Here is a 17,148-nt window from a genome sequence, read left to right as displayed (position 1 = left end):
GTGATGAGGAAGTTTCAGGAGGAGAATAAAGAAACTTGGAAAATGGATAAAAAAATATTTAGAAGGACTGGCAGAAGAAACAGTAAAGCTCTCTCAAGAGTCAACCCTCTGATCTGGGAGGCATGGAGAAAATGTTCTCTGTCAGTTCCTTTCTCTTCGTCTTCTCCTCTGCTTCTCTCCCAATCTGGTTTTGTACATATGGAAAATCAAACCTAAAGTAGTGGAGCTAAGCTATGACTTTCTTAGCTCGGTAGCATTCCCAAAGCTTCTGGGAGGTTTGAATTCAGTTTTAGTTGTCGATGATGGGGAAATCCTGTTTCACACTGGAGAACCAGGTAATGCCTTGAAGCAGCCCAATTTGACCTGAAATTTCTGCTGTGTTGCTTTTCTTCCTCTTGAAGAGAGAAACAAAGAAGCTGGTCCCCAGCTGTTTTCCTTTTTTCCCCTTCTGTCTGATGTGTCTCCTCTTGATGGCAGTTTGAAGAAGAATCGCACCATGTTCCATTGTGTCTTTGTCTTTTCATTAGTGGAACAATGTCAGCGAGAGACTTTCGACATCACTATTTATCTCTACAAAGTCTTTTGTGTGACCCAGAGAGCAAAAACTTAATACTTTAATGTGCTCAAAATAAATGTATTAAAGGGTTTTTTTTTTGAAGCTCTACTGTACCAGTCACCTGTATATTTGTTCTCTTAACATGTTCTCAGCAGCCTGGTGTTATGAAAAGTGATAAACATTTGTTCTGCAGGCCTTATTTTCCTAGTAGTTCATCTATCAACTCAGCTTAGGAAGAAGTCCAATAACAAAATCAAAGTTTATTTGAGCTATTGACTAACGAAAATTGGTAACCAAGGATCACGATTTTATGTTGTGATTAAAAAGGACTAACTCTTCAGCAGGGCTGCTAAAAAGGAGTTTTGTGGTCACATGCTGAATAGCTTAGCAGGATGGTTGGGGTAGCCCCTTATCTGTCTCTCTCTCCTGTGCCCATCCATCACTCCACATTTTGCCTCTGTCTTTCGTATTCACTCTACTTAGCCTTTTCATTCCTCACTTTTTTTTTCCTGTCTGCCTTCTTGATATATGGAGGACATCCAAGAACCTGGGAGGTTCACTTTGTGTGATCACTTCCAGTCTGGAACAGTAAAACCTATGAAGCAGCTTTTTGATCCCTGGAAAAAGTAACTAAGAGAAGGGAGGGCTTAAGACGTCTACCTGTCTCAGGGAAAACAACTCTCTTAGTTTCATGCACCGAGCTCTGAAAAAGGAATGAAAAACCTAAGGAACCTGATGTAATAGATGACCAGGCAGAGCCGGAGGGAAGGATCAAGTGCATCATCAATCTCAAATCCCTTTGCACCCACAAAAGATCTAAGTCCAGCCCACCCTGAATTCCATTGACTCTTGTCTACCACCAATTTGCTCTAACCATTAATGGTTCGGATTCTTACAGATGGTATATAACATGCAGATAGCAGACTGCTTCAGTTTGGCAAGGTTCTGTCTCAAGGTATGCAACAATAAAGAACTTGAAAGAATCAACGTATGTCTTTCTTGTGTTCTTGTCTGACGGTTACTTCCAGAGTCTGTACGGTCACCTATTTCAAATACTGATTCTAGGCGATTCACAACTCTTCATAAAAACATTGCGTTTTTCCTCTGAAGCTTCAAGATGTTTTGATACCAATCCTTGAACAGTCTGCGCTATTCTGCAGGCTCTGCAATTTCTCTGGAGAGAGCTATTTCTCCCTCCCTCTTATAATCCCGAGGCAGTTACCAATTTCTGCTTCCTTTTTCTTTTCCTATAAAAGCAATGAATTTCCGGGAATGGTGGTATTTTGCATGCAGCCAGCCATTTTGAGCTTTGCAAAGTCTTGTGAGGCAAATCAAATTCAAATTAACTGATGAAACAGTACATGAGTTTATCAAGATAGCGTTATGTTTTATGTAGCAATATTTATCTAACATGCCCTGTTAATAGAGACAAACGTCTGGTGTACATGTTGAACACTGTGTCAAAGAAACAACATAAAACATTCCCTCTGTTTTCTGCCTGTCATCAGTGTTTTGCTCAGATTCAGCAAGTGGCTTTTAAGATGTAAGGTCAAAGTTTCACAATAGGCTAGTGATGAGAAGATATCATAAATGAAATCAGTTGGATTCACCTGATCAGTAGTTATCAATACTAAAAAAAATTTAAAGGATTCATTGATATTTGATAGTGGAAATTATTTCTTTTTTTAAAAAAAATGTAGGAAATTAAAGGACTCATAATTATCTTTGGAGGTATTTATGAGGCAGGAGTTTAAACATAACTAATGTATAATGAAATAGAAGACTTCACTATCTTAACTGTTGTTAATGTTGTGTCATTGATGCATCAATGTCTTAGAGATAGTTTATTTCAATTGTTCAATATTTGAGGGAAATGTTTCATACTATTACAGTATTTGAAGTATTCAGTTCTAGAATCTTTGTACATTTACAAATATTTTTATTTTGTTATTAATGTACTCTGCTTTAACTCTAAAGAGTTAAAGGCAGTGTGTGAGACATTGCTCTTTATATTTACCCTTACAATAACAATGTTCTTAGGCTGAGAGTGTGACAACTGATGGACTACTTGAACTTAGCTCCCCAGTCATATCACCACCCCACAGGAGCTAATAGCTAAAGTGTACATGAGCTAGAAAATATATTTTGCTGAAAATTCTAAACAAAATTTTGCATTTCCAAAGTTCCAGTCACCCATTCAAGACTGGCCTTCACCTGGATGAAACAATACCAGATTCAGTCAGAACAAAACAAAATCCAGAACAGTTTTGGATGTTCCAGTGCTAGAAAACCATGAGATTACAAACAAGCTGCAAAAATCTGTTTGACTACTAGAGGGCAACAATGGTTGTATTACATTCTGAGTCTTTCCGCCCATCCATTTAGTAACCAAACAAACTTCTATAGCCCAGATCTGTTAGCTTTAACACTAATCATCGAATTAAAGCAACAATTTACCCCAAGGATATAAGTATTCAAGCTGAATGGCTCTGTTTTTGATTCCTCACACTACGAAACCCATTCCATTGAGTATCTCACCTGGAGTAAGAGGGCATTCTGACAGAAAATGTTAAATCAACTCTAGTCAGCCCATTAAACGGTTAGTTTTCTTTTTTAAAAAACGTTTCATAATAGGTCTCTTCTTCTAATTCTATGTTGTTTATACCTGCACTTAACTTTGCAGACAGTCAGAAAACAGACTATCTCCTTCCACCCTAGTATTTAAATATTCCAAAAATGTGGAGTGGGGAGGGGGGGGCAGAAGGAGCTGTTGTCCAGAAAAGATAATCCACCCGGAAAGTAGAAATGATCCCTCCCAATCAGCAACTTTCATTTACCTCCATGGCACACAGGACAAAGGAATAATCATGAGTCGTGTACACAACCATGCTCAGCAAAGCAATTCTTCTTTTTATAGTTAAAGAGAAATTGACTCAGCCTTCCATCCTTCCGAGGTAGGTAAAATGAGGACCCAGATTGTTGGGGGCAATAAGCTGACTTTGTAATAATACCGCTTGGGGGGGGCCGAAAGCCCTAACAAGCAGGCATATACATAGAATGAAGGCTATTGCTAAGCACATTGATTGGTGCTTCTTAGATTGTAAGCCGCCCTGAGTCTTCGGAGAAGGGCGGGATATAAATGGGATTAAAAAAAAACAACAACACACATTTGTGCACATCTTTGCTGCAAAAGGCAAAACTGTTCCCCTTGCAAAAAAAGAAAGAAAGAAAAATATTATCAACAGAATCCAGTAACTTTCTGCTGGGTACTGTCTGCAAAGCATGTTTGTGAAAGTGCTTTTTACATCAGAGCTCTGTAGAAGTACAAGGAACAATTTGGCAAATCCTCTTGAAACGGTCCGTATCAGAACACATAAATGCTCACCCAGATGGTTTTTAAATTTGCTTCACAGAATTCTAAAATATTTCGCTACTTCAAATATGAAGGAAGCATTTTCTTCCTTAAAAGCAGCTTGCAGTAAAAACTACAATATTTGGATAATGTATTAAGGTTGCAATTTCACCATGAAGGTTTTTCTTCTACCAGGGGTAGTCTGGCCAAGAATTATAACTCCCATCATCCCACTGCTGTGTGGGAATAATCCAAACATAACGCAACACATCCAGAGAATGGCAAGTTGAGGAGATCAGGTTTTTCACACACTCTATCATGCCAAAATAAAATGTACAATGTAGTCATCTGGCATCATTACATTTTACTTTTTCAATAACATGTTAAACCTTCAAAATTTAGAACCATATTGTTCAGAGCAATTTTAAAGACTGAGACACATTTCATCAAGGGGCAACCACACACTACTTATGAACAACTAACCTTCCTCTGATAGCTTGTCTTTATCATTGCCAAGAGATTAGTTTTTCAACAAGGAGAGAAATTGTTTATGGCCTCAGTTATCCATGGACTGAAGACCTTTCATCCTTTCAGGGTAGATTAGATTAGGAATCCAATATCATGTAGTACAACTTTTTTTGTAAAGCCATAGTAAGAAATCTTGAAATAATGTTTCCTTCTCCTTCCCTTTATGTTTCTAAGAACTAGGGAGGGGCTTTTCTGAGACATTTTCTCAGATTGCACTTTTTATCTGAAGGTTGTCTTGAGAGTGAGTCTTACTCAAGGTCATTCCCGCTCTTCTGAACCTCACCCACTGTTACAAGTTGCCCTCAGAAATACATCACGCATGGAAAGTTGCAATGAAAAATAGTTAACAAATATCTCTTCAGATCTTCGGTGCTCTGTGAGCTTTGTTGTTTTCTTGCGGACATTTCATTACCCAAACTAGGTAACAACATCAGTGCTAGTAAGGAATGGGGTTTGTGTTCAATTTATATTCTAGTGCAGACCTGTCAAACAGAAGGCCCGCGGGCCAGGGCCGGCCCGCTATGTGGTTCCATATGGCCCAGGGACCTGCTCTGGAAACAGCGAACGCCCAGGCCAACTGGGGAATGATCTACAACCTGGTTGCATCCATCAAAGCCAGAACGTGCTCAGCCTTAGATCCACGGGGCAGCCCCACCCCGCCCCCTGGGCATGTGTACAAGTGGAATTTGGCATCCCTGCTAGCTGTCTTGCCCCACAGGCTGACTTCATCCAGAATGCCGGCACTGGCCATCTCCTGTGCATACAACTGAGGGGGGGGGGCAAGACAGAGGTGGCGGGGCAGCTCCCTGCTGATTCCAAGGTTGGTTCCAGGGCTGCCCTGTGGATCTAAGGCTGAGCACATACACGAACACATACAATTTGTCTTATAGTTATACTATTATTTCTGACTTAAGAAAGGTTGATCATTGCTCCTTGTATTTCTAGATCTATACATGAATGTATTGCCTAAATGGGAGTACTAGCAATGTATACATGTCTTTTAGTGTTTTACTGTTCCACAGCATATAGCACCTGATGGTAGGTCTCACTGAACAAAGAACCTCACTTCAGAATAATAACGAAAGATATATGACCCAATAGTATATCTGGTTTCTTGGATTGCTTTGTTATATTCAAGCTCTTAGTAACAATTTAGAGCTCCTAAATTTGAGAAATCAAATAAAACTTTCAAACCTTGAGCATTGTAAGTTGAAGAACCCCTTAGATATTAAACTCATTCTTTACAGCTCATTCACAACTTCCAAAACATACACAGACATCTAAAATCTCAATTGTTAGATTGCAAAAAAAAGATTGTTATATTGCTAAAGACAGTCAGGAAGAACTGAGAGAGATGCCTGGAGCGAGAAGAGTAAAAGAAATATGAATAATGCTTAAAATCATTTTACCTGAAGGCCTTCTATGGCTAATCGAAGCATACTTGGTGTCAGCTTAGAAGCCTGTTTGAAAGTGAAATTACTCCAGTCTATAATCAAAACAAATCCGTTTACTTGAAGTTCCGGGTCCTCAATCATGGCTTCTAATGAAAGAAGTATGGCACGTAAAATATCCACCAGTGTGTATCTGTCAACAAATAAAAGCAAAGATGGCCTTAAGATAACCAATAATGTTCAGATGACAGAAGATAAGCCATTATTTTGCTATTATTAGGCAACATTTCAAGTGGTAAAGATTTCATGAAATACGATTACCATAGCTATTTAAGTACACACATATACCTAAGCTTTCTTTAAGTTTAATAGAGTTAAGATTGGGAAAGTTAAACAGCAGCTATTCAGATAAGACCATATCATAATAATATTTTTTCCAGATAGTCTAGCTCTAATATCATCTGAGCAACTCAATACCTCTTTCTTTCAAACTGCATTACATTTTGTTCAATAAACAGAATCAATATCTACCCAGAATAACATCAAATTTAGAACTAACAAGTCTGTGAAGAAGGTTGATGGAGAAGATGAGATAAATTTTGAGAATGTCTTTGGGAAAAACCATAATACAAACAGAATATTTTGCATTGAACATGACCAGAATGAAACTTGGATGAAATTCTCAACCAAGTTATATGACTAAGTGCAACTCTGCTTTATTTTTTTCCCTTGAGATCTGATTTCTTCTCTCCTTTGTCTTTCTGTTACCTTCAGCATCACTGAATATGCTAATGCAAAAACCTGTGGAGTCTCCAAAATGTCACAAACCACATTTTCAGTGTTGTATGAATCAGCCTTTGAATAATTAGCTCAGTCATTGCTAGGAGAAAGAGGGGGAGAGAGAAAGTGTTCTTAAACAATAAACAAGATTTCTCTATGCATTGAAAAAAGTAATCCATATCAGAATTTGTCATAAAAGAATTGCAAGATCAGTTACAGTAAGCTAGATAGATGGAAGGACCATAAATTTTAAAAAAGCACATTTATTTAGCATATTGCACGCAAACAGGAATTAGGTAAATGTTCTTAAAAAAATTTATCCAGAGCTCAGTTCAGATCTAACTAAAACTTGATGAAATTTTAATTCATTTTATGTAGTTTTCAGATTTTAAAATCTAAAGAAATCTGATGTTTCTATTCTCACATTTTAATATTCCATTCTTTCATCATATGATATTGCTGTTATTTCACAAAATATCCCAGCTACTGTACTTATCCAGATCCCTAAAGCGAGCTTAATAAAGATTGTTGACAGTACTACCCATATGCAAAACTGTCAATTAGTTATTTATTTTAATTAGCAATCAGATTTGTAATTCAGAAATATCATGTACCATGTCTAACAAAATACAAAGGAGAATATTGACAAAGAACCTATTAGGAAACTAACCATTTTCACATCCTTAAAAGCATTTTTTTTACAATAGGGATTCTTTCCTTCACTAAGAAATAGGCTCAAGATTCTTTCATCTGCATTTCTCAACTACATTTCAGCATGTTGAAAATAAGCATTCAGTATTTTTCCATATCTGATCATATGAAAATGTTGCCATAAAGGTTCTCACTAGGTGAGCTCCACAGATTGCTAGATAAAACACAATGTTCATAGTGTAGAAGAGCTATATTCTGTTTTTGCCTCCTTCAAATTTTATCAGGGAAGTGGTAGCAGATATAGAGTGGTGAAGAGATTTATTTATTTATTTATTTATTTTATTTTAATTCCATTTATATCCCGCCCTTCTCCGAAGACTCAGGGCGGCTTACAAGCTTAGCAGTAGCCTTCATTCTATGTATATGCCTGCTTATTAGGGCTTTCACACACACCCCAAGCGGCATTATTACAAAGTCAGCTTAATTGTCCCCAACAATCTGGGTCCTCATTTTACCTACCTCGGAAGGATGGAAGGCTGAGTCAACCTTGAGCCTGGTGGGATGCGAACCTGCACTAATTGCAGGCAGCTGGTGTTCCTTAAGGAGGCATTAGCCCACTGCTCCACCAAGGCTCTTATAAAGTAGGAACCATGATTTTGCAGTAATATGTAGATGATTAGTATTAACAATCAACAAAATTAATCTCTAAATTGAATCCGGCTGACTTCAGCAAAACTTAGCTTTCATAGAGCGTCTCCTGGGTCACATTGTAAACCTGATGGTGTATCACTAACGTCTAAAGAATAATCTAGGATTTGTGATTTAATTTACAGTGTTAATGTCCCTATTTATGCATACTGTTAGAAAACCTCTGTTTATGCCATTTCTAAAAGTCTTTATGTCTTAAGAAAAGAGATACAATTACCCAACTGGAAATGTAGTAATAAGTAAAATGTTCCTCTTTCAGTTCCAAAATTCAAAGTGGATTTAAATGAAATTTAATACAATTGAGGGACAATCTTACAGACATTTGTAAGATAAGTCTTATTGAAAACAGCAGGAGTTACTCCAGAAAAGGCATGTAGAGAACTCTGTAACTATGCTATGAATTACTCATATTGATGGAGTATGAGGTTATTTCAATACAAATGGGAAAATGAGAACATTTAACAGATAGCATTTGTTAGATTTCATACTTCTATTCAATTGCAGAAAAAGCTCCAAACTGGGATTAAACAAAGAATCTAGATCAGACATGTCAAACACAAGGCCCGGGGGCCGGATCCGGCCCACAAAGTGGTTTCATGTGGCCCGCGAAGCCATCCTTGAAACATTGAGGGAACGGCCCCCACTGCCTTGGCCCTGGCCCAGAGACCCTCCTCCTGCCAGAGACCCTCAGATCTGTCCCACTCCTGCCCAGGCCCCCATAGGCACCCTTGATGTGAACGATGTAGAGCTGTCCATACGCACTTTAGCCACGCCCACCCAGTAGGCCACGCCCACCCAGGCCATACCCACCCGGCCCCTTGAGGGCAACTGCAATGCTGATGCGACCCTCAATGAAATTAAGTTTGACACCCCTGATCTAGATGATTTAGAATGTCATTATTTTATTTCTTTAAATCAATCACTTTTAGCAGTGTTGGTGTTATTTAACTTTAGCCTTGGGAATGGAGTAGCGAGTACTTATTTCCACTATCAAGTCTCAGCCCAACCTACCTCACAGGGTTGTTGTGGGAAAAATAGGAGGCAGGAGCATTCCTGCTTTCAGTAGCAAGAGGAAAGGAGAACTTTATGGATTTGCACCATGAGTATGAATTGTGTGCTCATCTACAATTTTAGGCACACAGAAGCCCCTTTCGTACTTCTCCCTGTACTCCTGGAGTCTGGAGAAATGGGGCTAGAGACAGTGATTCTTGTTGTTGTTGTTGTTGTTGTTGTTGTTCTTCTTCTTCTTCTTCTTCTTCTTCTTCTTCTTCTTCTTCTTCTTCTTCTTCTTCTTCTTCTTCTTCTTCTTCTTCTTCTTCTTCTTCTTCGAACTTATTATTTATCTTATCAGTGAATGAAATCTTTACGTGGAGGGAATAAAACTGCAAGGCTTTTGAGTTAGATACTGATCCCACTAAACCATATAAAGTCTACTCCTGTGCCAACTTTTCCATTGAACTTTTAACTGAAGTTGAAGAGGTAAGAAAACAAGTGAAAGAAATTATCCTGAGTAGCACTCTTCAGAAATAGCTACAGCTTCCCATCAGCTGAACCATTTATCTCAAATAACTTAAGTTATCCTTTCTGTGTTCTATCTACTGTAGATAGATGTAGATAGCTGACAGCCAGCAAGGAATGGTGGTTAAAGCGATACAGTAGGAGCAAGGGATACCACTTTCTAGTCTTCCCTTAAACACTGAAGTCAGCTGAGTGACTGGGCCAATTGTTCCTCCTCCCATCCCTAAATCAGTGTCACTCTGCAACAAACCAATGGATAAACAAAATTTCTTGTCACACCATGCATTGATAGTTTTGCTATAAGAACTAAGCAAACATAGCACAAGCAAGCCCAGACCTCTCCGACCATGTGGGACAAGTGGCCAAGAGAAACATCTAGATGTATCACATTGTAGAATATTCTCAGGGTTTTGTAGTAGGGCTGTGTGAAGAAGGTGTGTTCTACCTCAGGCACTTAGGCACTTAGCCCTGCAGAAAAAATGCTCATCTGACCTCATGAAAAAACTCAAGAAAGGGCTGTTCTGCCCGAGCTGCCTGCCTCGCTTAGGAATATTCCGACAGTCCAAACGGTGGGATTGCTCAAACCTGCTAGTTAGAGGAAGAATGTAATGATAACCTTACAGAGGTTTAGATTAGAGCAAAGCATCTCTTCTAAGCTTTGCACAGCACTTCTGTGTGACTATTATGCACATAAATCTTGGTAAGTCAGGATCTCTACTTAGATTTCTTTAGAAGAAAATATATGTTGCTCAGTCTTGAACTATGGAGTTCTTGATGAGCTTGTTTCCTTGCAGATATTTTATTACCCATGTAATATCCTCAGTGCTGATGATGTTCCCTCATTGGGTTATGAAAACATCTGCAAGCAAACAACGAAGCTCAGAAAGCAACGAGGACTTCACCTCACAGTTCTCTTAAGATTTTTATTTAGCCTAGAAGATTCCCTGGTATTGCTTTTTGAGCATAGAGATGTATTGATTTTGAATTTGTTCTACCAGCAGCAAGATCTGACTGCTGGCCCAGTGATGGATTCTACTGCAAATCAGGGCTGTTTCCAGAGGAGGCAGAGGAGGAGAGGACTTGGAGCTTATGGAGTGAAGGAACTGGATGAGGCTGTCAGCAGGCCCAGAGGAAGAGAGAGAGGCTTTTGGAGGAGTTGGTGGCGGCGGCAGCAGCATGCTCCAGGGCGAAAAGAAGCAAGGCCTCTTTAAGGAAAGGGTGGAAGAGTCAGGATCAGAAAAAGGAAAGAAGGCAAGGTTGTCAGAATGCAAGCTAACTTGAGGGCTAATCCACATGGAGCCCCATTTCCATCTATCCTGTTTGCCATCGTTCACTCCCTAGAGACTAAAATGGACAATGTGAAATTTGAGCGGGCCACGAACAAGGAGTATATATCGGAGGTGGTGACCCTTTGAGAGCTGTATGCAATGAAATGCAGATTTCATTTTGATGTATGCCGATTGGTGTACATTCAAAGTGACAATAAAGTTATCATCATCATTGATGAGAGAAACGGAATCTGTTGAATTCTATTCCTTGTGTCATTTTTATAGATTTCCATGTTAAACATACTTTTTTTCCCTACCACTCAACGTGAATTTTAAAGGTTGAGCACAAGGACACGTTCTGCGATTTATGAATGTATGTATGAGAGACATACAAAAATTCTACAAAATCTATTTCCAACTTAATTGGAATAGGAATTTGCTAATTGGACTTATTCAAATGAGAAGCTGATAGTGGCAGCGGTAGATTGTCTATATCATGATTCTTATTCCTTTTACAATCACCTGTTGCTTCAATATAATTATGACCCAACAGACAATTATGCATGCATAATAAATTTACAGACAAGCACCTTTCTTTTATCTGAGACATGAAAAGTCTGGGAAACGTTAACTGCTGGAACGGAAACATCTAAGCTATCCCAACTTATGCAGAAAAAGGAGGGAGTTATGTCAGTGCAAGCAAGTAAGATAAGAAGGCAAAGCCTTAACATATACAGACCTGACGGCTTCTTTGAAAATGCATTACTAAAGCATATCCAGGGCTTTTTTTCTCATAGAACGCTCAGAACGGAGTTCTGGCACCTTTTTTGGATGGAACCTTGTAGGTTAGGCAAGGCGGGTTGTATGACATGTGTGAGTTCTGGCACCTTTTTCTTTTACAAAAAAAGCACTGAGCATATCCATCCACAGCAAAGGAGACGTTCCAGAGGAATAAGCCAACATGATACATTCTCTGATTTAACCCATCTAATATTCCAAAACAGATGTAGGATCAGCATGAGGAAGAAATCTAAATAGAAATCAGGCTAATGTTGGCAGGACTACAGGTCTAATGGCATTGCTTGGAGTTGATAGTTCAGTACCCTGCTATGAGCTTTTTGTTGGTTTTGTTTCTGTTTCTGTTTTTTGTCTGTTTTTAATCCTTTAATCCTTCCTCTTGATCCTGACTAAACTATGTTTTAGCAGACTCTTTTTAGTGGGAATGCATCAGTGGTGAGATTCAAATATGTGAACAACTGGTTCTCTACGTGGATGCTGCTTCCGGAAGTCCATTCTGGGCCTGGGCAACACAAAATTAGCTACCGGTTCTGCCGAACTGGCGCGAACTGGCTGAATCCCACCACTGGAATGTATCAATATATTTTAATATAGTTACAGTTGCAATGTGTACATCATTGGAAGATATGAAAGACCACACCAGGGATAGATCATAATGGATGATCCATTAACAGTCATTAAGATGATCACTAAGAGTCAACACCAACTTGATGGCACTTAATCAGTTTTAAGATACTTCATTGGTAGACCCTGTGCCTCTGAGACATAGTTCTTGTTTTTGTTTTTTTAAGAAACTAGATCAAAAGTACAAAGTGAGTGCAATACTTGTGCAAACTACTAGCATTCTGTCAACAATGGTTTATTGCCAATCATATTCCACTGAGCAAAATGATTACATTAGGAAAAGGTTCAATTCAACAGTTAGTTTTATACCATGTGTTTTACCCTGTTACCGTGTAGGAATTTCAGTGTTTGAAGCTGGGCATCACTCTGGGTAATTAATTCTGATTCCAACTTCAGTGGAGCTCAGAGGAGGTAGAAGCCTATTTTTGAACTCATACTCTATTCAGGTCACCCAGCGGCCATGCTATGCAGATATAAAATAAGCCATGGTCAAATGATAAGAACAACTGTTCTATAAAGAAGCATCTGGATCGTGTGAAGACACAGTAGAACAAATTTTAATTTGAGCAGTGTAAACACTATAAGAGCAGAACATCCCAGTTTCAAATCACTACTCCACTCATAGCCACACCCACAGGACCTTGGTATTTTCACTAGAATGATGAAACTTTCTTCATTGGATATGAGGCCAAGGGGTGTCAGAATTATGAAAGCAACATCATGGTCTTCTGCCATAAGCTCTGCCCCTACTGTTTGTGCATGTGAGATCACAATAGTCCAAAAGGGGCAGGTTATCTCACTGCATCATTTTAACCTTCCTTGCTTCTCTGTCCAATGATGAAACCCTTAAGTGAGGCATTCATTTTCTTTCAGTCTTCCAAGACTAACTATTATAGGTACTCCAGGCAATCCTTTCAGGTAATTACTTTTTTTGATAAGAAAGACAGCATATTGTTTGTTAGCTACTGCATTTAATTTATTATGATTGTATTGACCTCTCAGAAGAAGAAAAAAACAAGCCATTCTGGCCCACAAATACCCAAGTAACTCAATCACTGTGGGTTACTGTGTTCCTTGATGATATTTTTTTTAAAAAAAATGATATTTACCATTTCATTTCAAGTAGCAAGCTACCTTGAGCCATCCTCAAGTGCTTACCCACTTCAAGAGACTATTGTAAAAGATAAAAGAGGAGAACCATGTCTACTGCCTTGAAATCCTTCAAGGAACTGTCAATGAAAATAAAATAAAATGTATCAATAAGAAGTGAGAATAGGACGGCATAAAAGTCTTCTTCATGAATCAGAACTCTTTAACTCAAAATTGGAGACCTTAGGCTTTATGACATTCACAAAAGGCATCATGTTACTAGGATAAATTGGAGGGACATTAAAATTAATAGAAATTTTGTCAAAGCAGGTTTGAACGTATCACTTTCCTGTTTCATAGGTAAGTTCTTTTATATTAATATTACTGCTTCTGGTAAAGAAACCGATGCTGAATCTGCCAAGAAAGAAGAAACATAAATTTGCCTTTAAATTTTATAAGCGTTGCTAAACCTTGTGAAACCCAGTTCATTTGGAAAAGTAGAAAACGTCAACATGGGTAGCAACGTTGTCTGAATATTATTTCTCTTGCATTACTCTTGCCACAATGGCCGAGGCCTAAACTGGGATGCCTGGAAGCTGTGGGGACCTGGATAGGGAACCAGAGACTTCAGCAGAACCCTGGTAATATGGAGTGACTGTGGATGAGGAACCCCTCTGCATCCGGGAGTTTATCATCTTTGGTCTTAGATGGGATTGCACTACCCAGACAGACCTGATGCATAATCTTGGGGTCCTCCTGTACTCACAGCTCTTCCTTGAAGGGCAGGTGGCAATTGTGGCTTGGAGGGCCTTTGCTCAACTGCATGTTGTGCCTCCGTTATGGCCCTTCCTCGATAAACAGGCCCTTTGCTCTGTCATTCACACCCTGGTTAATTCCTGTCTGGAATACTGCAATGTACTCTACATGGGTCTACCCTTGAAAAGTATCTGGAGACTTTAGTTGATACCGATCAGGACCACATGATCAACGTTGGGCTTCCCAAGCATGGTGCATGTAACACCTCTGCTCTGAAAGCTGCATTGGGTGCCAGTTTGCTTCCAGATCTAATTCAAGTTGTTGGTTAGGGCCTTTAAAGCCCTACAGGCCAGATTACCTGATGAGTTGTCTTTGGCCCATTACTTTGGCTCATCCCACTCAGTTAGCTGCAGATCCCACCGGTTTCAAAATGTCAAGAATGGCCTTCTCTGCCATTGCCTCTGCCCTTTGGAACATTCTTTCCCCAGAGGCAAGGTGTCCCCCTCCCACTCTCTTGGCCTTTTGGAAATGCTTGAAGAGCTAGTTCTGCCAACTTGCTTGGGAATGACAGAGGAACATCCTGCCTTGGGGCTGGTTAGTGCTCTAAAGTCCTTCCTTTGCCTGTCGAATTTTAATTATTTCTTATTTTTTTTAACTATTTTTATCCTAATGTTTATATATGGTTTTTAAAAATGTTTTTGACCATTTATACACCACCCAGAGTCACTCTATGAAGGAGATGGGCAGCTCTAAATATGATACATAAATAAATAATCCAAGAATGAACTTCTCAGAGGTACACAACTGGCACCAGCATTACAACCTTAAATTACAATTAGGTTTCGAGGGTCTCCATTGCCTTAGTTTGCTTGCCAACTTTATCTTTGGTTGTCTTTTAATTTGCCATTGCTATTGGGGTTTTTTGTACTTGTACATTTGCTTCAATATTTTGTTATTATTGTTGTTGTCTATTAGCCTGGAATCAGTTGGACCTAGGGCAAGTTAGAAAGATTTTGAATAAATAAATAGGTTGGCAAACCAGGTCAGGGGACAAATTGCTAATTGTATTAGCACCTTCTGTTCAGGATCCAAGAAAGAGTAACTGAGAAAGAACTTCTGATTAGTCACTGATGAGAAACAAATCTCTCCCCCCACCCCCTCAAAGGTTATAGATGAAAGATTCTATTAAAATCAGTTTCCATTCATTGTTTTCACCATTATCTTATAATCAAAGCTCTATAGCAGGGCTCTCTAAACTTGGCCCTTTTATGACTTGTGGACTTCAACTCCCAGAATTCCTCAGCCAGCGTGCCTGGCTGAGGAATTCTGGGAGTTGAAGTCCACAAGTCATAAAAGGGTCAAGTTTGAAGACACCTGCTCTATAGGCACACCTAATCTCTGCACCTTGTTTTTTTCCATCACAGAATTTCAAGTTTGGGAATAACTTTTTAAAAAATTTATCTAGCTCCTTCCACTGAATTGAAATAACAATTTCACTCCTGCACGTTAGAATCAAAGTTTCTAATGTGCAGGAGCCAATATAAGAATAAAGATTCTTATGCCATTCCTATCATAAGTTTGGAATGGAATATCACTTAGATCAAAGGGGATTTGAACCCATTATGATGACATCAAACATACAGACTGCAGCACCATGGTGGATTCAGATGAGCAACGTAGCCTATCTCACCTTCCCCCCCCATGAGTTAAAATCTTTACCTGCTTTGGTCCCAGTTGGCAGCAAATAGCACCAGGATCTTCCTGCCATAATGATCAAGGTTGGCCAACCCTCCGGGGAAGCCATCCTTGAGCGCTTGCTTGATGCCTGGATCAGTGGCTTTGAAGCTCTTGAACATATCAAGGTTCTGCTGACGGTACTCAAAGTATTGGGCCAACAAGCGAAACGCTTCAAAATGCTGGAACTTTCTGGCTCTCAGGAAGCGAAGAATAAAGGCATCATCTGTGCGAAGAAAGCCAATGTCGGGTCGGGTGATCACCATGTCCCGAACTTCCTGGATGTCTTGGTGCAGAGTGTCTGGGTTCTCATTCAGTTCCAATCGGGCCTTCTCCAGGGTCTCTGGAGATAGGCCTGCCTGCAAATGAGTCATTGTGCCGCTTGGTCCGATAGTGGTTCTTCTTGTACAGAAGAAGGGGTGGAACCTCCAAACTGCCACAAAGCTTGAAATTCAGTCTCTTGGTTTTGATTTATGAAACCCTCCCTTCCATTTCTAGTATCCAACAAGTTAGGTAATTCTTTGCTAACAATCTCTCTAACACTAATGCCTAATATCGTTCAATTAATATATGCAGCTCAATTCCAACCTACCATCTCCCAATTAACTACACACACACAGAGAGAGAGAGAGAGAGAGAGAGAGAGAGAGAGAATGCTGTTGCTCTGCTCTCCTTTCTCAGCCCCAAATCTCACCCTTCCAACACCTGTCCACAGCTTGAAGCTGCAGGAAAACTATAACTCACATTTAATTGAACCCAATTATTCTCCTTCTGCAGCAATTGCCTGTTGATGACTAGAAATAATGGCTCTGACAGGGCCCAAGTAGAGAGAATGGGGCGTCCTCCTTCCCATTCAGTAACAATTTAAACAATTGGGTGAGAGAGAGAAAAAAAACCCCACTAAAATAAAATGCCTTGATCAGCAGATTCAGATCAGCATTATGATGCCAGAGAGAACAAGGCCAAACAGCCCTACAGTGACTTTGCCTGGAGCGCAGAAGAGGTTGAGGTAATTAATTCCTCCACCACAGGCACACTCTAATATTCCCACCCACTTCTCCCTGCAAATTAGAGATCTTCACCTTGGCGCTGCTGAAATAGCTAAAGAACTGCAATTTCAACAAATACGATCTTACACCAAGCTTTCAATAAAGGTGTTTCCCCTGCCTCCCTCACTCTCTCTGAGCAATTCCTGTAATAGCATTTAAAAACCAATGTATGGTAAGGTTCAAGAGGCATGTGCCGATCAGCTGGATAAGTTGGATTATTATTTTTTTTTTTTAATCAATTAGCTGCTGCTTCTGATACCCCCCCCCCCAAGCTTTTTAATCTCCGGAGCAAGGGATGTATTCCTCTACCGCGTCTTTCACTCCCCCTGCCCACTTACACAGTGAC

The 17,148-nt window shown here is 39.6% G+C and overlaps 1 protein-coding gene across 1 annotated transcript in view; it reads right to left on the bottom strand.

The window, feature by feature from the left end:
* Positions 1 to 16,127, bottom strand: part of CLVS2 (clavesin 2) — a gene marked incomplete at both ends in the record, with an annotated part of 35,813 nt that extends 19,686 nt beyond the window's left edge. The window contains 2 exons of the mRNA XM_083349812.1: positions 5,846 to 6,020; positions 15,739 to 16,127. Of these exons, the coding sequence (XP_083205938.1) occupies positions 5,846 to 6,020; positions 15,739 to 16,127 (564 nt within the window). The remainder of the gene's footprint in view (positions 1 to 5,845; positions 6,021 to 15,738) is intronic.
* Between the last annotated feature and the right edge of the window lie 1,021 nt (positions 16,128 to 17,148).

This window comes from Vipera ursinii (assembly GCF_947247035.1).
Source record: "Vipera ursinii genome assembly, chromosome: 1".
In the NCBI taxonomy this organism is placed as follows: Eukaryota; Metazoa; Chordata; class Lepidosauria; order Squamata; family Viperidae; genus Vipera; species Vipera ursinii.
Note: the sequence above shows the minus strand (reverse complement) of the source record. Positions and strands in the feature narration are given on the sequence as shown.